The 21,160-nt window shown below is 39.2% G+C and overlaps 2 protein-coding genes and 1 long non-coding RNA gene across 3 annotated transcripts; all 3 read right to left on the bottom strand.

The window, feature by feature from the left end:
* Nucleotides 1-5,379: 5,379 nt before the first annotated feature.
* On the bottom strand, nucleotides 5,380-5,795 carry LOC138880911 (uncharacterized). The gene is made up of 2 exons (XM_070161094.1): nucleotides 5,672-5,795; nucleotides 5,380-5,564 (listed from the first exon to the last, which is right to left on the bottom strand). Exons 1-2 carry the CDS (start codon nucleotides 5,793-5,795, stop codon nucleotides 5,380-5,382), a joined length of 309 nt encoding a protein of 102 aa, XP_070017195.1.
* A 2,953-nt stretch (nucleotides 5,796-8,748) lies between these two features.
* On the bottom strand, nucleotides 8,749-9,663 carry LOC138880910 (uncharacterized). Its single transcript, XM_070161093.1, has one exon. It carries the CDS (start codon nucleotides 9,661-9,663, stop codon nucleotides 8,749-8,751), a length of 915 nt encoding a protein of 304 aa, XP_070017194.1.
* Nucleotides 9,664-16,167: 6,504 nt separating this feature from the next.
* On the bottom strand, nucleotides 16,168-20,421 carry LOC138882353 (uncharacterized). Its single transcript, XR_011403939.1, has 3 exons — nucleotides 20,005-20,421; nucleotides 16,535-19,911; nucleotides 16,168-16,384 (listed from the first exon to the last, which is right to left on the bottom strand). It is a non-coding gene; the product is annotated as an uncharacterized lncRNA (long non-coding RNA).
* Nucleotides 20,422-21,160: the final 739 nt, after the last annotated feature.

Below are 21,160 nucleotides of genomic sequence, written 5' to 3'. Positions count from 1 at the left end.
TGGGAAATCGGGCTACAACCAAATTCTCATTTCTCCAGAAGATCATGAGAAAACAACCTTTACATGCCTCTATGGTACTTTTGCTTTCAATCGGATGCCATTTGGTTTGTGCAATGAACTGACGACTTTTTAAAGATATATGATGGCTATTTTCACGGACATGGTGGAGGACTACCTTGAGGTTTTAATGGGTGACTTCTCGGTGTTTGGAGATTCTTTCGATTATTGTCTGGAAAATTTGGACAAAGTGTTGGCTAGATGTGAAGAAACAAATTTGGTGCTCAATTGGGAGAAATACCATTTTATGGTCGAGGAAGGCATTGTCCTTGGCCACAAAATCTCCAGGAATGGAATTTAAGTTGACAAGGCAAAGATTGAGGTGATTTCTAAGCTTCCAACCCCAATCTCGGTGAAGGGTGTGTGGAGTTTGTTAGGGCATGCGGGCTTCTACCGGCACTTCATCAAAGACTTCTCTAAGGTGGTGAACCCATTGAGCAAGCTTCTTGAGAAGTATGCTAAGTTTAACTTCAATGATGATTGCATTAGAGCTTTTGAGTTGTTTGAAGCTAAAGTTGACAAATACTTCCATAAACTCATATGTGATGCAAGTGATGTGGCGATTGGGGCTGTTTTGGGGCAACAAATCAACAAGATTTTTCATCCGATCTACTATGCTAGTAAGACCATAAATAGTGCCCAAGTCAACTATACCGTTATGGAGAAAGAGCTCGTTGTTATTGTATTTGCAATTGAGAAGTTCCTCCCATATTTGATGGGTGCAAAAGTCATTGTCCACATGGATCATGCGGCTCTTTGTTATCTTATGAGCGAAAAGGACTCCAAAAGTTAGTTGATGAGATGGCTGCTTTTGTTGCAAGAGTTTGATATTGACATCCAATATAGAAACAGTAGTGAAAACCAAGTAGGGGACCACTTGTATCATTTGGAGGAGGAGAGGAGGCTTCATGATGGCCGTGAAATCAATGACTCCTTCCCCGATGAGCAACTCGTAGCTATTTCAATGAGAAAGGTGTCATGGTTCATGGATTTAGAAAATTTTCTTGTGTGTGGAATCATTCCGGATGAGTTATCTTTAAGCCAAAGGAAGAAGCTCAAACGGGATTGTCAAGATTATTATTGGGATGAACTATACCTTCCATATTTGTACGGATGGGATGATTTGAAGATGTGCACCGGAATAAGAGCAAGGTAAAATTCTTGAGGCTTGTCATTCTTTGTCATATGGTGGCCATCATGGTGGAGCAAGAATGGCAGCCAAAATGCTTAGTTGTGGTTTCTATTGGTCTACTCTTTACAAGGATGCTAGTGATTTGGTGAAAAGATATGATGAATGTCCAAAACAGTGAATGCTAATCGGACGGATTTGTCCAAGAAGCTTGATGATGCCTTATGGGCTTATCAGATGACTTACAAAACACTTATCGGAATGTCACCATATCGGTTGGTATTCAGAAAAGCTTGTCATCTTCTAGTAGAACTAGAGCACAAGGCCATGTGAGCTCTAAAGAAGTTGAATCTTGATTGGGATGTAGCCACTAACTTGAGCGTAGCACACTTGAATGAATTGGATGAGTTCGTTACCATGCTTATGCGTGTTCATCCTTGTACAAAGAAAAGATCAAATATCTTCATGACCAATACATTTGGAACACAGAATTCATGGTGGGTGATCTTGTGTTGTTGTTTAACTCACGGTTGAGGATGTTTCCCGGGAAGCTAAAATCCAAATGGAGTGGTCCTTTTGAAATTGTGAGAGTGACACCTTTTGGTGCATTAGACATGAAGAACAAAAACAATAAAGTATTCCGAGTCAATGGTCACCAGGTGAAGCACTACTTGGGAAAGTTTGGAGATAACCATGTAGTGGCAGTCATTCCTTTCACTTGAAGGTATTCTACGTCGTGCCGCGACATTAAATCAAGTGCTTCTTGGGAGGCAACCCATGTTTGTTTTCTTTTTCTATTGTAGTTAGGTGTTATTTTTGTTCTAACTTGCTTTGAAGTGTGCTACAGTGTGACATGACTTACAATAATTATGGACGAAAATATGGCTAAGTGTTCAAAAGAGTGCGATCGCACATTTGTAGGTGCCATAGCAGATGAGCATTGCGGCCACACATTATCTTGCGGACCACACATTTGAAACATCAAAAATACCAACTTTCTAAAGTTCAAGCTTGTTAGTGCGGAGGTTGATTTGTGGCCGCACGTGTGATATTGTCCAAGTCACACCACTATTTGATGTTATGAAATGGTCGATGCAATAGTAATACCCAATAGAGAGTCGGGGTAGAATTTCACAGGGAGCTATAAGAATGGTATTTAGAAGTATATATTATGGTGAATGAGCTTGAAATATCTTAAATTACACTTCCACAAAGTTAGTTGATTCTAGGTCCATAAATAATTGAAAGTAAGAAATTATTTTTGTTGTTGTTTTCAAATAATGTAAAAGGCCTAGGGCTATGACCTTCACCTAAGTGTTTTCCTAACGGGTTATAAACTTTAAAGCTAGTTTTGTTGGTCGAGGTATATTGTAGCTTTCAACACTCAAGTACCCACTCAATACCTCTCGGTAAGAAAGTGGTTTAGCCCAATATGGCTTTCCAAAGTCCAAATGGGTATTGAACAAAATAGTTGATAAAATTATCAAGTCGGATTTTACTATCTCTAGGTTCAACTCTTTAATTGGGATGATCAGTCTCTTAAGTTTGACCCAATTTCTTGTTAGCCAAGTTTTCCTAGACTAAGTCTCTCTTTATCAAGTAGACACCAAATCAAATAGGCATGAACTAATGTTTGCAACCACTAATTCTACAATAAAAAGCATGAACAAGGCTAAATAATAAATACCCAACCATAAACTAGCCATAAATAATCAAACTCCCATTAGGTTTACACTCTAAGGTTGGGTCACAACCCTAGTGAAAATCTAGCTACTCATAGTGGGTATAGAAGAAAACAAAGAAGAAAAGATAATAAAACTCATATTGAAATATTAAAATATAAAAATACAATGTTAAATCACCAAAATAAGCTAAAGTTGCATAAAGAAGCAAGAAGAAACGGGTACAATACTTTGAATATTCAAAACATGACCTAATTTCGTGAAACTATTCTATTTATACAAAGCTAGAATTTTCGAACAAAAATACCCTTTCAGAAAGGATTTGAATCTGCAGTCGCACAATTCTGAACCGCGGCCACATCTCTCATGTTCTGTTGTTCGCACATTTCTGGGTGCAGCCGCGTAGCTGACTTTTGTCGTCGCACAATAATTGTGCAGTCTGCACATCCTTTGAGCATGAAATAAGAACTCTTTGAATTTAACAGGATGGCCAAAAGTTCAAGATATGAGTGCGGCCGCAGAATTCCATCTGCGGTCTGCACTCATTTACCTGCTACATATTTACCATTTGATAATCTGCGGTCCGCAAAATTCTTTTTATGACCGCAGATTTAAGTGTGGACCGCACATTTCCTTGTGCGGCCGCACTTTGGCCATTTCTCCGACAGGCAAACTTCAGAGAGTGTGCAATTTTTTCTTTCCAGTTGTGCGGTCACAGATTCCCTCTGTTGTGGCATTCCAAATTGTATGGTGATCTTGTCCAAATCACACCTCTATTTAAGGTTATAAAACGGTCGATTGCAATAATAATACCCAACAAAGAGTCGGGATCGAATCCACAGAAAGCTGATATGGGAGTTAGTAGTATATATTTGGATAGAGCACGTGAAATATCTAGATTGCACTTCCACAAATATGGTTTTATTTTTTCTTCTAAAACTATGCTAAGGATTGCAATTCTAAATATATAAAACTAGGGAATATTGTTTTTGGTTGTTTTTCAAAGATATAAAAAGCCTAGGGCTATGACCTTCACCTAGATGTTTGCCTAACAGGTTGTAAACTTTAAAGCTTGTTTATTGGTCGGGGTGCATTATAGCTATCAACACTCAAGTACACACTCAATAACTCTCGGTAAGAGAGTGATTTTGCCTAATTTGGCTTTCTCAAGTCCATATGGGTATTGAACAAAATAGTTGATAAAATCCTCGAGTCGGGTTTTACTTTCTCTAGGTTCAACCTTTTTATTGGGACTATCAAGCTCTTAAGTTTTTCCCAATTCCTTGTTAGCCAAGTTTTCCTAGACTAAGTCTCTCATTCTCAACAAGAGAACAAGTGAAATAGGCATGAACTAATGTTTGCAACCATTAATTCTACAATTAAAAGCAAGAACAAGGCCAAATAATAAACACTCAACCATAAACAATCCATAAATCAAACACCCATTAGGTTTACACTCTAGGGTTGGGTCACAACCCTAGTGAGAATCTAGCTACTCATGCTTAGAATAGAAGAAATAGAAGAAGAAATGATAATAAAACTCATATTGAAAGATTAAAAGATAAAAATACAATGTTAAATCACCAAAGTAAGCTAAAGTTTCCTAAAGAAGCAATGAAAAATGGCGATAGGACTTTCAATATTCAAAACTTGACCTAAATTCGTGAAACTATTCTATTTATACAAAGCTGAAAATTTCGGACAAAAATACCCTTTCGGAGGTTCTGCGGCCGCACAATTCCATGTGTGGTCCGCACTTCTCTTCAATCTTGATAGGAGTTGGATCTGCGGCCTCACAATTCTAGAATGCGGCTGCATCTCTCATAGTTTGTGGTCCGCACAATTCTTGGTGCGGCCGCACAGGGCTCTTTTGCGGACCGCACAAATCTAAGTGCAGCCGCGTAGCTGACTTCTGCGGCCACACAATAATTATGTGGTCCGCATTTTCCTTTGAGCTTGAAATGAGACTCTCCGAACCTTAGTTCTTGCATAGCTTCTGTGGCCGCACATTTCAGGTGCGGTCCGCACTTTTCACTTGGACTCTGATGGACTTTCCTTCACATTCTGCGACCGCAGATGAAAATCTGTGGTCCGCACTTTGAGCCTTTGTGTCTGACTTTTGTCCTTGAGTTCAGATCACTCCTTCTTGAGTTGGATTTCATTTTAGTGGCTCATTTTCCAATACTCCTGCAATTGAGCATATTTTATCATATTTCGGGAATACAATTAAACACTTTTGGATTAAACAAAAGCTAAAAGGCGTTAATAAATAGTCAAAATCCCCACTTATCATGCAGTCTGCACAATAAATGTGTGGTCCGCACTTTTTCCATGCTTAGACAATTATTCTTAGCACAGACTCTGTAAAGCACACTCATTCCTACAACACACTTCAAAACCAGTTAGCACAAAATAAGACCTGTCTAAATAATAAGAAAAAGAAAGATAAACATGGGTTGCCTCCCAAGAAGCACCTGATTTAACGTCATGGCACGACGCAGATTACCATCATCACTTGAAATGAATTACTGCCACGACGTGGCCATCACCAACTTTTCCCAGATAATAATTTACTTGGTGATCGTTGACTCTAAATATCTCATCATTTTTATTCTTCAAGTCCAATGCACCAAAGGGTGTCACTTTCACAACATCAAACAGGCCACTCCATTTAGACTTCAACTTTCCCGAAACATCTGTAACCGAGAATTGAATAACAAAACAAGATCACCTTATTTAAACTCCTTGTTTCTAATGTACTTGTCATGGAGGTACTTCATCTTCTCCTTGTATAAGGACAAACTTGTGTATGAATGGTACCGGAACTCATCCAACTCATTCAATTGTTCCACCCTTATGTTGGCGGCGACATCCCACTCAAGATTCAACTTCTTTAAAGACCACATGGCTTTGTGCTCAAGTTTCATCGGAAGATGACAAGATTTTATTAACACCAACCGGTATGGATACAATCCAATCTATGTCTTGTAAGCCATCCTATAAGCCCATATAGCATTATCAAGTTTCTTGGACCAATCTGTCTGATTAGCATTCACTGTTTTGGACAAAATATTCTTTATCTCCCCATTGGATACTTCCACTTGACCGTTTGCTTGAGGATGATAGGGTATGAGCGACACCATACTTGGTGAGTAAGGTATCGAAAGCTTTGTTGCAAAAATGCGATCCCACATTACTTATGATAGCCCTTGGAGTACCAAATCTTGTAAAAATGTTCTTCTTCAAAAATGCCACCACACTTCTTGCTTCATTGTTGGGCAAAGCAACGGCCTCAACTCATTTGGACACATAATCGATCGCGACCAAGATGTAGGTGTTTCCACAAGAACCCACAAATAGACCTATGAAGCCAATACCCCACACATCGAAAATATCAATCTCCAAAATGGTGGTGAGGGGCATTTCATTTTTATTTGAGATTCCACCGGCCCTTTGACATTCATCACAACGCTTGACGAGATCACTTGCATCCTTGTAAAGTGTGGGCTCATAGAAACCATATTTTAACACTTTGGCCGTCGTTCTTGCTCCACCATGGTGACCACCATACGACTAAGAATGACAAGCTCCAAGAATTTCAACTTTTTCCTCCTCCGGTACATATCTTCTAATCACTCTATTTGTACAAATCCGAAAAAGGTATTGTTCATCAGAATAATAGTCTTGACAATCAGGTTTGAGCTTTTTCCTTTGGTTTGAAGAGAACTCAACAATAATGATGCCACTCACAAGATAATTTGCTAGATCCGCGAACCCAGACACCTCTTTCATTGAAATAGCCAAGAGTTGCTCATCAGGGAAGGAGTCACTAATTTCAGGGACATCATGCGGCCTCCCCTCCTCCTCCAAACGAGACAAGTGGTCCGATACTTGGTTTTCACTTCTTTTTCGATCTTGGATGTCAATATCAAACTCTTGCAACAAAAGTACCCATCTCATCAACTGGGCTTTAGAATCTTTCTTTCTCATAAGATAGTGTGTCGAATGATCCGTATGAACAATCACTTTTGCACCCATCAAGTACGGCGAAACTTCTCAATAGCAAGCACAATGGCAAGAAGATCTTTCTCTGTAATAGTGTAGTTGACTTGGGCACTATTCATGTTCTTCCTTGCATAGTAGACCGGATGAAATATTTTGTTGATGTGTTGCCCTGAAACAGCTCCTACCGCTACATCACTTGCATCGCACATAAGCTCAAAAGGAACATTCCAATTTGGAGCACTGATGATGGGAGTAATAGTCAACTTAAGCTTTAGCAACTCAAAGGCTCTCATGAAATCATCATTGAAATGAAACTTGGCATTTCTCTCCAAAAGCTTTCACAACGGGTTTACCACTTTAGAGAAATCCTTGATGAAACGCTGGTAAAATCCCGAATGGCCTAAGAAACTCCGCACGCCTTTCACTGAAGTTGGAGGTGGAAGTTTAGAAAACACCTCATTTTTGGCCTTGTAGACTTCAATGCCATTCTTTGAGATCTTGTGGCCAAGGACAATGCCCTCATAAACCATGAAATGACATTTCTCCCAATTGATCACATCTTGCCAACACTTTATCCAAGTTTGCTAAACAATCATCAAAAGAATTCCTGACCACCGAAAAGTCATCCATGAAGACTTCAAGATAATCCTCCACCATGTCCGTGAAGATTGCTATCACACACATTTTAAAAGTCGTCGGTGCATTGCACAAACCAAATGGCATCCACGAGAATGCAAAAGTACAATAAGGACATGTAAAAGTAGTTTTCTCTTGATCCTTCAGAGCAATAAGAATTTGATTGTAGCAAGAATACCCATCAAGGAAATAATAGAAAGCCCAGTCGGCCAACCTATCAAGCATTTGATCTAGGAAGGGAAGTGGGAAATGATATTTCCTTGTAACTTTGTTAAGCTTACCATAGTCCATACACACTCTCCACCCACTCACCGTTCTTATAGGAATGAACTCATTTTTATCATCGGTGACCACCTTCATGCCCCCTTTCTTTGGTACACATTGAACTGGAGAAGTCTACAAACTATCGGAAATGGGGCAGACAACCCTGGCATCCAACCACTTGATGATCTCTTTTTTGACAACCTCTCGCATGGCTTCATTAAGTCTCTTTTGATGTTCAATAGATGGTTTGGCACCTTCCTCCAAGTTAATCTTGTGCATGCAAAATGTGGGGCTTATTTCCCGAATATCCGCCAAGGTCCATCTAATAGCTTTCTTCCTCTTTTGTAGCACCGTCAATGTAGAATCTACATACATGTTAGTCAAAAGAGAGAAAAAAATAAATAGTAAAGTAGAAGAAGAGCCGAGAAATTAATACCAAAGATGTGGACGCAATGACTTCAACCCCAAGATGGGAGGCTCCTCAATTGAAGGCTTTGTTGGAGGAGTGGTTCTATTTTCAAGATCGAAGGATAATTTGCGGGGTTCATAAGTGTACGACCCCATTCCTTGCAAAGAGTTCACATATTCCATGTAACCCTCCATTTCTTCATCATCAAAATTGGGCAAGACGGCCTCCAATGTATCATCAACATTCATCACAACACTTGTTTCATCTACTATCACATTGGTCCCCAAGTCCACGAAAGAGCACACCTCATTGCTATTGGGTTGCCTCATAGACTTACATACATGGAAAACCACTTGTTCATCACCAACCTGGAAGGTAAGTTCTCCGACTTCAACATTAACTAGAGCCTTCCCCGTAGCAAGGAAAGGTCTCCCAAAAATAATCGGCATCTCATAATCAACCTCACAATCAAGAATAACAAAATCCACCGGAAGAATGAATTTATCAACACGAATCAACACATCATAAATTATTCCGAACGGTCTTTTCATGGTACAGTCGGCCATTTAAAATCTCATAGATGTGAGTCTTGGTTGCTCAATTCCCAAAGTTTTGATAACCGAATAGGGAATCACATTGATACTTGCCCCAAGATCACAAAGAGATTTAGCAAATTCGGCACTTCCAATGGTACAAGGGATTATGAAAGTGCCGGGATCTTCCAATTTATGAGCTATTGAATGCACAATTGCACTCACTTGATGAGTCATCTTTATAGTTTCACAATTCATCAATCTCTTCTTTGTCACCAAGCCCTTCATAAACTTTGCATAACCGGGCAATTGCTCCAAAGATTCAACCAATGGAACATTGATAGATAGACTCTTCATCATGTCAATGAACTTTTTGAATTGATTCTCGCCATTTTGCTTGGCAAGCCTTTGAGGATATGCAGGAGGAGGCCTAGGCACTGGTGCATTTGCCTTTTGCACTACTAGTTCTGGTATGTCAATAATGTGCTCCTTAGACGGGTTCACTTCCTCTTGAGTTTCATCCACGTTGTCATCAATATCAATCCGCACTTCATCATTTGCTTGTACCACATTGTTCGGGATCTCATCTTCTTGTACCATTTGCTCATCATCCACAAGTTTTCTTTGACTTGAGGCGGGTACATCCCTACCTTTTCCACTCCTTGTAGCAATAGCCATGGCATGTCCCGTGTTGTTCCCACCCTTTGGGTTCACCACCGTGTCACTTAGTAGTGCCCCCTTAGGACGAGTGTTTAGAGCTTGAGAGATTTGCCCTAATTGAACTTCCAAGTTGCGAATTGAAGTATTGTGTGAGGCTAGTTGGGCATTGGAGTCAGCATTCTTCTCCATCATTTGCTTGAACATATTCTCAATTCTTCCCGTCTCATTGTTGGAAGAACTTGGACTATGGGAAGGATAAGGAGGCGGGTTGTTCGGTTGTTGATACATCGGGGGCCTTTGAAAGCCTGACCCCCGATTGCCTTGATTGATGTTCCATTCCCCTTGGTTATTGCCACCCTAATAGCCTTGGTTATTTCCACCACTCCAATTTCCTTGATTGTTATTATTGTTCCAATTTCCTTGATTATTTTCACCGCTCCAATTACCTTGGTTGTTAGAATTCCAACTATCTTGATTACCTTGAGGTCGCCATTGTTGTTGATTCAGGCCTTGAGAGTTGTTTCTTTGCCCTTGGAAGTTGTTAATGTATTGCACTTCCTCCTCTTGTTCATTGTAAGATTCATCTTGATCAAACCCATTATCTTCTTGCACATAATTCTCCACACAGTTTTGCACTTGTGGACCTTTTTGCCTTCTCTTGTTTACCATCATACTAACTTCCTCCATTGCATTGACTTGCTTAGGACTTTGCAATTGTTCAATTTGAGCCTTGGCTAATTGATTCATCGTGGTGGTCAACTTGGTAATGGCTTGCCATGATCATGCAATTTTTTATGTAGGTGAATCACGTTCGGATCACCTTGAAGAACAGTTGCCCTACTTTTCCATACCGATGAAGTATCCGCCAATTCATCTAAAATCTCACAAACTTTTGCATACAGCGTTGTCATGAAATTTCCACCAGCAAGTTGGTTTACTACGCATCTATTTGTAGTATTGATCCCCCGATAGAAAGTTTGTTAAATCATAGCCTCTGTCATGTCATTGTTTGGGCACTCTTTTACAATTGTTCGGTACCTCTCCCATATTTCATGCAACAGCTCATTGGGTGCTTGTTTGAATGTTAGAATCTCGTCTCTAAGAGTAACCATATGCCCGGGAGAAAAGAACTTAGAAATAAATTTCTCCGCCAATTCATCTCATGTATGGATGGAATGGTTCGACAATCTTTCTAACCAATCCAAGGCTTTCCCCCGTAGAGAGAAAGGTTATAGCCTCAACCTTAAAGCATCCTTGGAGACATTTGTCTATTTTTCTCCTTGAACAAGTGTTTACAAACCCCTTCAAGTGTTTGTATGCATTTTGACTCGGAGCGCTGATGAAGAATCCCCGTTGCTCTAGCAATGTGAGAATTACATTCGTGATTTGAAAGTTGCCCGCCCTAATGCGGGGCGGGACTATGACACTTGCATACCCTTCATTCGGCAACACCTGGTATGGAGCCGCTCTTGGTGGAGGTGGGGGTGGAACTGGGACATTGTCTTGAGGCACCCGACCTCTTCTATTTTCTTGAGGTTCAAGAGGAACCTCTTTAACTTGGTCGTCCTCAACGTCCACATCCCCCACAGGCATGTTTCTGATTGGATAATTGTCGAATGCCATTGTTTCACCTACAATTGTTTCACAAAAAAGATTAGTAACACAGAAGGAAAAGAAAACAATTCACACACAAAACCAAATATATAGCTAAATTCATTTTTAGCTCCCTGGAAACAACGCCAAAAATTTATCTCGTCCAAGTCACACCTCTATTTGAGGTTATGAAACGGTCGATGCAATAGTAATACCCAATAGAGAGTCGGGGTTGAATCTCATATGGAGCTATAAGAATGGGATTTAGAGGTATATATTATGGTGAATGAGCTTGAACTATCTTAAATTACTCTTTCACAAAGTTGGTTGATTCTAGGTCTAGTTTAAACTAAGATTGCAAGATAAATAATTAAAACTAAGAAATTATTTTTGTTGTTGTTTTAAAATAATGTTAAAGGCCTAGGCTATGACCTTCACCTAGGTGTTTGCCTAACGGGTTATAAACTTTAAATATTATTTTGTTGGTCAAGGTGTATTATAGCTTTCAACACTCAAGTATCCACTCAATACCTCTTGGTAAGAGAGTGATTTTTTCCAATTTGGCTTTTTCAAGTCCAAATGGGTATTGAACAAAACAGTTGATAAAATGCTCAAGTCAAGTTTTACTATCTCTAGGTTCAACCCTTTAATTGGGACTATCAATCTCTTGAGTTTGTCCCAATTTCTTGTTAGCCAAGTTTTCCTAGACTAAGTCTCTCTTTCTCAAGTAGAGACAAAGTCAAATAGGCATGAACTAATGTTTGCAACCATTAATTTTACAATAAAAAGAAAGAATAAGGCTAAATAATAAGCACCCAACCATAAACAAACCATAAATCAAATACCATTAGGTTTACACTCTAGGGTAGGGTTGGGTCACAATCCTAGTGAAAATCGAGCAACTCATAGTGGGTATAGAAGAAAATAAAGAAGAAAGGATAATAAAACTCATATTGAAAGATTAAAATAAAAAAATCCAATGTTAAATCACCAAAATAAGCTAAAGTTGCCTAAAGAAGCAAGAAGAAACGGTTGCAGCACTTTGAATATTCAAAACTTGACCTAATTTTGTGAAATTATTCTATTTATACAAAACTAAAATTTTCGGACAAATGCCCTTTTGGAGGTTCTGCGACTGCACAATTCGATGTGCGGTCCGCACTTTGCTTCAGTCTTGACAGGATTTGAATCTGCGGTCGCACAATTCTAAATTGTGGCTGCATCTCTCATGTTCTGCGGTCCACACATTTCTGGGTACGGCCGCATAGGGCTCTTTTGCGGACCGCATATTTCTGGGTGCGGCCACGTAGCCAACTTATGTGGCTACACAATAGTTGTGCGGTCCATACTTCCTTTGAGCATGCAATGAGAACTTTCTGAGCTTCAATTGTTGCTTAGCTTCTGCGGCCGCACATTTCATGTGCGAACCTCACTTTGCACTTAGTATCTGATAGACTTTCCTTCACGTTGTGCAGCCGCAGATGGAAATCTATGGTCCGCACTTTGAGCTTTTGTGCCTAATTTTGTCCTTGAGTTCAGATCACTCCTTCTTGAGTTGGATATCATCTTAGTGGCTCATTTTCCAATACTCCTGCAATTAAGCATATTTTGTTAGTTTTCGGGAATATAATTAAACACTTTTGGACTAAAACAAAAGCTAAAAGGCGCTACTAAGTAGTCAAAATCCCCACTTATCAACGTGGAATCTGCGGTCGCACCCAAAAATGTGTTGACCGCGGATTGGTTTCTCAGAATGTTCGCCCAGGTTAAATAGTGCGGACCGAACTTGTCTCTGATCCCTTCTCATTTTGAATGGTATAAATAGAACAATAGGGCTCGTTTTACTCTTTTCCCACTTTGAACAAACATTGTTGCCCGCTAAGTTTTCTTGGAGATTTTCACTATCCCCGCACACAGCCACCTAGATTACTTACTCAGTGTATTCACTCCATCTAGTATGCTTCAATTTCATAATAATCTTTTTAGTTAGTTTAATTTGTAGATTTTTAGTTCTTTTTAGGCCATTTGTTATTAGAGTTCCATTATGTGTATACGTGGGGTAGATCCGAACTGGGTTAACTTGATACATGCTCTACGGGGACTGGGTTAGTGAAATTTCAAGCTTTTACAATGTTGCCATGCCTATTTGTGCAAGAAATTTAAACAATTCTTAGAATAAAATGTTATCTATCCGTAATTGTTGGAATTCTATGGCCGCACTTAAATTTTTTTTGTAGCAATTCAGTAAGCAAGTGCCTCGGGCTAGTTTTTATATATAAAATTCACAAAACAATATTAAATGTCAGGAGGTCTTATATGGTGAAAGAAATAAAATTTGACACGTACATAATTCCTACTACCAATGTTGAGGGAAGTACTCAACCATGATATCACAGCTTGCACACTAAAGAGACGCCTAAAATGAGGATGTATATGCTCTAGCAGTATACATTTGAGGTCCAGCTGTGCTTTCTGCTGCTTACACAAATAGCCATTTTCCTTTTGCAATATGGTGAACGCTGTCCATATTAAAGTGATGTTACATTCCCTTAGTTGAGATTGTAGTATCATTTCTAATGCCTTTCCATTCCAGCAGTTCAGATCTTCCTTCCAGTGACTGTTGCAATCCATTTAAACCCAGTACGTTGTCCATAGGAATCTTGGCAATGCTGTGAGTATGGCTTCTTGGGAACACCTCTCACAGCATCCTCCTTGTATATCAGTAATGTTATTGCTTTACAGGGGCTCCTTGTCGTGCTGCTCGTGTAACCTGTGCAACCCATTGAAACACACTGCCTCATCCTCCCACATCTATGCATTGTTTGCTTCGTGTATTTGTAATTATCAACACTTTGGTAGTCCAACTCCACTGCTTGGGAATGCCCCATATATGTATATAGAATGAACAAGTTGAAAAATTTAGTGTCCATGTGAAGTTTTTGTTAGTTTCCAGCACTGTCCAACCCCAGTTACGCGTGATGACTATGCATTTTTGCGTCCATATTTTGTGCATATTTCTTGTGTGGAAGCCTGAATTTCCTCTCAATGTATCTTCCCTATATATCCTACTTGTTGTAGGTGTTGAGCTGATCCATTTTGCATCCGTCAAATCTTCCATAGGATCCCATGAACAACACTACCTCGAGCATGAAAAACTGTGTAAATCCCTCAGCCTGCTCCTTGTTTCCTTGGTTGTGCCTATCTTTACCTCACTTTCAATGGAATGAGTACGTTGTACTAATACCACCAGCTAAAAGTTCATTAAAGAATAATGCATTGATACACTAACATCCCCTGCAAGAAGAAAACAATGTTAGTGTAAAAATCATCCTCATACTCTCCTCCAAAGGGATTTGATCAAGGCGATCAGAAGTGTGATCTCCCATTATCTCTTTCTCATTTGGCAGAGCTTCTCCTCCCTTTCTTAATTCCTTGATACTCTCACTCATAGATATGGACATTGCATCTTATCATTATTAACCAACCTTCTAGCTTGTGGATTGAGATCCTCAAAATAGTGGCATTCTATAGGTCCAATATCTAAGGCATAGTTTGCAATATGGTCTGCTAAACTGTTGCCTTCTCTAAGCGTGTGAGTCACTGTCACATTGCACCCGGTCATCATCTCCTTAATCTCCTCCATAGCTACAGAAATAGCCCATGGAGGTCTCCATTCTCCAGTTATTACCTTCTTAAGTAACATAGAGTAAGTGTGCAAATCAATGAGCACATGTCCATTCTTCACACAGAACCTCAATGCTTCTAGTGTTGCTATTGATTCAGCAACTGTATTTGACCCTTCCTGAATCTCCTTACCACAGGCATATACTACATCTCCCTCTTCAGTTTCTCAGTACATAACCAATCGAGCTTCTACCTGGATTGCCCCTACATTCCCCATCTGTTTTAACTTTGATCAATCCTTGGCTTGGATATTCCCATAGCACATTAGTATATTATTTCATCATGTTCAATAAGTCTGGCCAAGTCTAAGCGTCTTTTCAGAAATAGGCATTGCAGCTTTGGGAAGTTAACACTGCCAGCTTAACACGGCCGCAATAATCTACCCAGGGGCGGAGCCACAGTAGAGGGTGGGTTCAAACCCAGTGACTTTTTCCGAGACCCTGTATTTGTATTGAAAAATTTATTGTTTATACATAAATATATCATACCAAACCCAGTAACGAAAGAGGTTTGGGTTCAATGGTAAGAGTTTTGGGTTCGCGTGGAGAGCACGTGGGTTCGAATCCCTTCAAAAGCAGTGTGCTATTTTCTTGTTTTTTACAATTTTTCTTTTTAAGAAAGCAGAAAGTAAACGATGTCGTAATCCCCAGACAACTTCAAAGTCTAAATCACGCTTTGCCTTCCTTTAAACTACTCCATTTATTCTTTTTAGGGAATAAATAAACCATAAGGTTGTCTCTTCTAATCTTCTTAACTCCAAAATCAAAAAAGCTAGGGTTCTGCCTCTGTTGATCGCCGGCGCTGCTACCACAATCAGCCGGAGCCGGACGCCTTCCAACTCTCGCAGTGTATGCTCTTTCTCCCTCAGAAGTTATACCCTATTTTTCTTCTTGAACTTTTATTTTCTGATTTTTTTTTCTTCATGTTTTCCTCTTATATTTTATATTTGACAATTTATACGAAATCTGATTTTTAATCTTTGATTCTAGGATTGCCCACATTTTGAACTTCATTCTCTTTGTCAATTTGTGCTTTGGTTCTATCCAAAATTTCAAACTTGAAGTCTGTCGACAGACAAGGTATGTGGTTGTTGTCCTACTTTCTTGTTTTTAGTTTCTTAGTGAGACTAACTTGCATTCACATGGAGTGGTCTTATGCCCTTATTAAGAAGAAAACATTCATATGTAGTCAGGGGCGGAGCTATAGTAGCTATAGTAGAGCTACTGCAACAGTAGTAGAAAACCCAGTGACTTTTTCCGAGACCCTGAATTTGTAATTCAGAACCCATACACCTTAAATCCTAGCTCCGCCTCTGAATCTACTCCATCACCATTGCCAACTTTTCAGGTATACAATTATATCTTATCCATATTTAGCTAAAGAGGAAACTTTAAACTTTTTCTTTTGTTAGTAATATGATTTTTTGTCCAAGTAAATGGATGAGAATTTTCAGCTTTATGAATAAAAAAGCCTATTATGACATATGGATATCTTCAAGTAAGGAAAATGGAACTCTTCAAGACTGCAGAACAGAGTACTGAAGCATCTAAATGAAATACACCATCATAACAGATCTTCCAGTCATTAATGTTTAGCTTGTAAAAAGATTACAAAAAAAAAAAAAAACAATAACTAGCAACACGACCCACGTAGAACTAGTATTCCCTTGTTTCCCACTGCTTGAGAGTCATCAAAGGCCAGCACATTCTCTTAAACAGCCTTCAACCCCCTACTGCAAGGAGAAGGAACTTATATATCATCACTGCTTAAACTGTCAGTATATCATGAGGCAATGTGAAAGAAGAAAGGGGGCACATAAAATAAAGATAGAACCCTTTTAAACTGATTAGCGAGCAATAATTTTAGACGGAATGAGTCTTACCGATGATTATAGATGACGACATTGAGGCAATCATTCCCCATGCTCTCTTGCTCTTCTCCAATTGCTTCGGCGGATTTTGCAGCAGATATACTGCAACCGTGCAACTCTATTGACTTCAACGTACATATTTCGCCAAAGTCTTGAGGGATTTCCTCCAAGTTCATGCATCTTTCCAGAAGTAGGCGTTGGAGCTTTGGGAAGTTAACACTACCAGCTTCCCAGTGCTTCAGATCTGTCCAACTGATTAGTAGGAACTTCATCATTTAATCTCCATACATCTCCATCAAATCCATGGTATTTAATTTTAAGCACTTCGAGGTTTGGCAACATTACAATATTCGCCATGTCTCCCCATGGTAAATAAGTATGACTTAACGTCAACCTCTTCAGAGATGTAGGCAAAGCATACTTACTTGGGATTCGGGAACGTTGTAGCCCGTCGCCCTTAAACTTCAACATTTCAAGTTCTTTTAAACAGGAAAGGCTACTTAGGCGCTCTCCCATCATTTCCATTAGATAATTTCCAATAACTTTTAGCTTCTTAAGATTTGGAATAGCAGAAAACAATTCACAAGTACAGCTGGACAAAGCTAGGCACGAAAGTCCCTCCAGATATTGTAGCTTATTTGATGGAATAGGAAAAGAAAAGAAGTCACCGACATGAAGATGTCGTAGCCAAATTCCCGCAGGTAGAGTTGGAGGTGATAACCCTTCAACTAGGTGACCGAGAATGAACGTCTGCAGATTATAAAGTTCTGACACTGACCCGTGAATATCATCATGACAAGTGAATTGAAGGTATCTGAGTTGTACTAATTTTCTCATCTCTAGTGGGAAAGTTTGAAACGTAACAGTAAGGATAGCCAACACTCTTAGCAGTTTGAAGCGCGTCAAAAGAAGAACTTGTTTATAAGGTGTTTTTAATCCATGGAAGAAGTGCACAGTTTGGGTGAGAACACTGGATGATGACTGTCAGCAATCATCCTGATGTGTGTATGAATGGAAGCTGTAGCGACAAACACGAAGCTTTTTTGCCCAAGACTTGGTGGCTTCTTAATTCTATTAACCTGTAGGAACTTCTCCTTCTTAGCTTTTCTTAAAATCAAGTCACGAATCAGATCATGGACACCACATGTTTTCACCTCGCCATCAAATCTCTGCTTTCTAACCATTATCAGATTCCTACTAACAAGATCTTCCAAACAATCTTTTCCCACAAATTCTTCCGATAGAAAACCCTCAGAAACCCATAAGTTGATCAATATCTCAATGTTAACCTCACTATCTTCTGGGAAAACTCCCATATAAAGGAAACATGGTTTAAGATGTTTAGGTAAGTAATTGTAACTCAGAGCAAGCACTCCTAGACATATATCTGATTCATGAGCAACAACTTTACTTACACTTTTGGCAACACGTTCCCAACTTTCTCGTGTTCTAGCAATTTTAGAGAGATGCCCCGCAACCACTAGAAGAGCTAAAGGTACTCTTGGCATTTTTGTGCTATTTGCTTACCGATATCCTTTAGTTCAGTAGGACAAACCTCATGTTCTACCCCAAACACCTTCTCATGAAGTAACTTCCAACTTTGATCTAAATTCAAGAGGCTTATCTCATGAGGAAAGCTGTCAGGATCAGCATGAATTAGGGGTGGGCATCGGTCGGTTCGGTTATGAATATTATCGATTTAGCATATCGGTTATCGGTTTACAAATTTGATAACCGATAACCGAACCGATAAGATATCGTATATCGGTTAATCGATTATCGATCATTATCAGTTCGGTTATCGGTTTACCCGATAAGATAACTCAATCTAGAGTTAAAGTAAAAAAGAAAAGACAATTCACTGGAGTTAAGCAAAAAAAAAAGAAGAATTCGCATATAGTATACTAAAGACTTACGCTAGGAGTAACTAGTAAGGTCTATGAAGAATGAAGATGAAGCAACTGAAGAGTAGGGTTGAGAAAGAACAGGAGAGAATGAAAGCCCTAGCATTTGTATATACTTAAGGATAAAGTCGTATTTTATTAATTCTTATTGGGTTATCGGTTAACCCATTAACAAAATTGACAAACCGAGGCCCGAACCGATAACCCAATAATAAGAAAATTCTAAACCGTTACGGAACCGTTAGCCCAATAACCCGATACCGATAACCCATTAAACAATTAACGGTCCGGTTTATCGGTTTTACCCGATATATGCCCAGCCCTAGCATGAATAGCCAGATCTTTAAGCCTACTAGTCAAAATAACTCGACTACCATTGTTGCCATCTGGAAAAGTTCTTGTCATAAGATCCCAGACATCATTACTCCAAATATCATCCATTACAATAAGATACCTCCGACCCTTTAACTGTTTGTATATCATATCCATCAATTGATCATCAGTCACTTTTTTTATATCATTTGTAGGACTAGAAAGAACGCCTAGCAACAAGTCTCTAATTTGGTATTCTTGAGATACTGTGACCCAAACATAGATGTCAAAGCGATGCCTGATTTCTGGATCATCAAATACTTTTTTGGCAAGGGTGGTTTTTCCTATCATCCATTACAATAAGATCCCAGACATCATTACTCCAAATATCATCCATTACAATAAGATACCTCCGACCCTTTAACTGTTTGTATATCATATCCATCAATTGATCATCAGTCACTTTTTTTATATCATTTGTAGGACTAGAAAGAACGCCTAGCAACAAGTCTCTAATTTGGTATTCTTGAGATACTGTGACCCAAACATAGATGTCAAAGCGATGCCTGATTTCTGGATCATCAAATACTTTTTTGGCAAGGGTGGTTTTTCCTATCCCCCTCCCCCCCCCCCAAATCCTAAAATGGGGATAATCTCTAGAGTAGACATTGGCCCTTGTAGTCTTTTGATGATTCGTATGAGGTCATCTTCAAGACCGACGATGATATTTTCTGGATTGAGTTTTGCAACATATGTAGATGAATGACCAGGAAAGGAAGCACCTGTTTGCAAATCCTCACAATAGCCTTGAACTTCACTTGTAGCAAAACCACTTTGCGTCACGTTCCTCTTCAGAGCATCTATTTTTTCTACTAGTGGAGACAAGGTTTTGAGTAATGCCTTTCTTTCCATTGTTTCATTAATCTTTAGTTCAATCACATCTTCTACTTCATTCAATACACTTTTAATCTCTCTCTCCAACTCTTCATCCTTTTCAGAGTGCTGACTTCTCTTCTTAAGAAAGTCTTGGAAATATTCAAGACTAGAAAGGAGAGAATCCACTATTATTCTTGTTTCGTCACTTATCCATGGTGGATTTAGTTGCACGAGTTGCTCCAGAGTTTGTAGGAGAGAAATCACAGCAAGATAAGCCATCCCTATGTAATTGGTTTTCTAGATAAATAAATAAAAAATAAAAAAACATCAGTACAGAGAACAGGGAAAGAAAGAGTTAATGAAGAGTTCTAAGCCTCATCAAATTCTTACCTACATTTAGCTGGAAAGAAACAGTTGAACTCTTTTGTAGATTGCAAACAAGCCCTTCAAAAAATCAAAATCAACGCTGCTGCAGATTGTTATTAATGTTGGGAATAAACCCCTTACCAAAATAATATTCACGGTAATAAAGCGGAATAATAATGTAGCACCGAGATACGGTAATTAACAAGAATAAAAGAGTAACAATGACACCAAGATTTTTACGTGGAAAACCCTTCTGAATAAGGGAAAAAAACCACGACCCCGAGAGGAGCAACTGATATCACTATAGTAAGGAATTTTACACTTTGTAGGTCGGAGGTAAATACTCCAAAGACCACTACAACACTCAAAAGAAATAACCCTCTTTTGATATTCCCACCTCACTACAATATCGCTCACTCTCTATTTTCCTCACAGACTATTTTCTTATACCTTGTCTGTGAAACCTCACTCTTTCTTTCTCTCTTTGTTGGTGTGAAGAAATGAGAGTTGAAGCTCTCCTTTTATAGCCAAAGCTTCACCCTCTAAAGCCTACAATATTTGACAATTTACACACATTTTTCACAATTCAACAAAGTTGGCTACCAAACCAAAGAAATTCAACAAGGTTGGCTACCAACCAAACCAAGTCAACAAGGTTGGCTACCAAACCAAAGAAAACTCTTATTAGGCACATGCCTAATACTTCTTCAATGAGATGGACATCATCAATCTCCCCCTCCAGTCTCATTCATCCAGAGGAGGTAGCACTGTCTTCTAGTTTGAATGCATGCCGACAAGTTCTTTGCATAGCTCGAACTTGTTCCTTGGTACCACCTTGGTCAGCATATCTGCGGGATTCTCATTTGTAGAAATCTTCAAGACTTTTAGAGATTCATCATCTACCATTTCTCGAATCCAATGATATCTCACATCAATGTGTTTGGTCCTTGCATGGTACATAGAGTTCTTGCTAAGGTCTATTGCACTTTGACTGTCACAATAGACGACATACTCCTTCTGATGCAATCCAAGCTCTTGAAGGAATCGCTTGAGCCATATCATCTCCTTGCCAGTTTCTGTAGCAGCAATGTACTCTGCTTCAGTTGTTGAAAGTGCAACGCACTTTTGCAACTTAGACTGCCATGATATAGCTCCCCCTGAAAATGTAAACAAATATCCA

Source organism: Nicotiana sylvestris, chromosome 11 (assembly GCF_000393655.2).
Source record: "Nicotiana sylvestris chromosome 11, ASM39365v2, whole genome shotgun sequence".
In the NCBI taxonomy this organism is placed as follows: domain Eukaryota; kingdom Viridiplantae; phylum Streptophyta; class Magnoliopsida; order Solanales; family Solanaceae; genus Nicotiana; species Nicotiana sylvestris.
The sequence above is the reverse complement of the archived record's forward strand: the minus strand, read 5'-3'. Positions and strand labels throughout refer to the sequence as shown.

Excerpts from the sequence above, each read along its gene's own strand:
- LOC138880910 (XM_070161093.1), bottom strand. The coding sequence starts at position 9,663 with ATGTATCAACAACCGAACAACCCGCCTCCTTATCCTTCCCATAGTCCA.
- LOC138880911 (XM_070161094.1), bottom strand. The coding sequence starts at position 5,795 with ATGAAACTTGAGCACAAAGCCATGTGGTCTTTAAAGAAGTTGAATCTT. Across the intron at positions 5,565-5,671 it reads CCGGTACCATTCATACACAA|ATGTTTCGGGAAAGTTGAAG; the intron begins GTTTGTCCTTAT and ends TCTCGGTTACAG.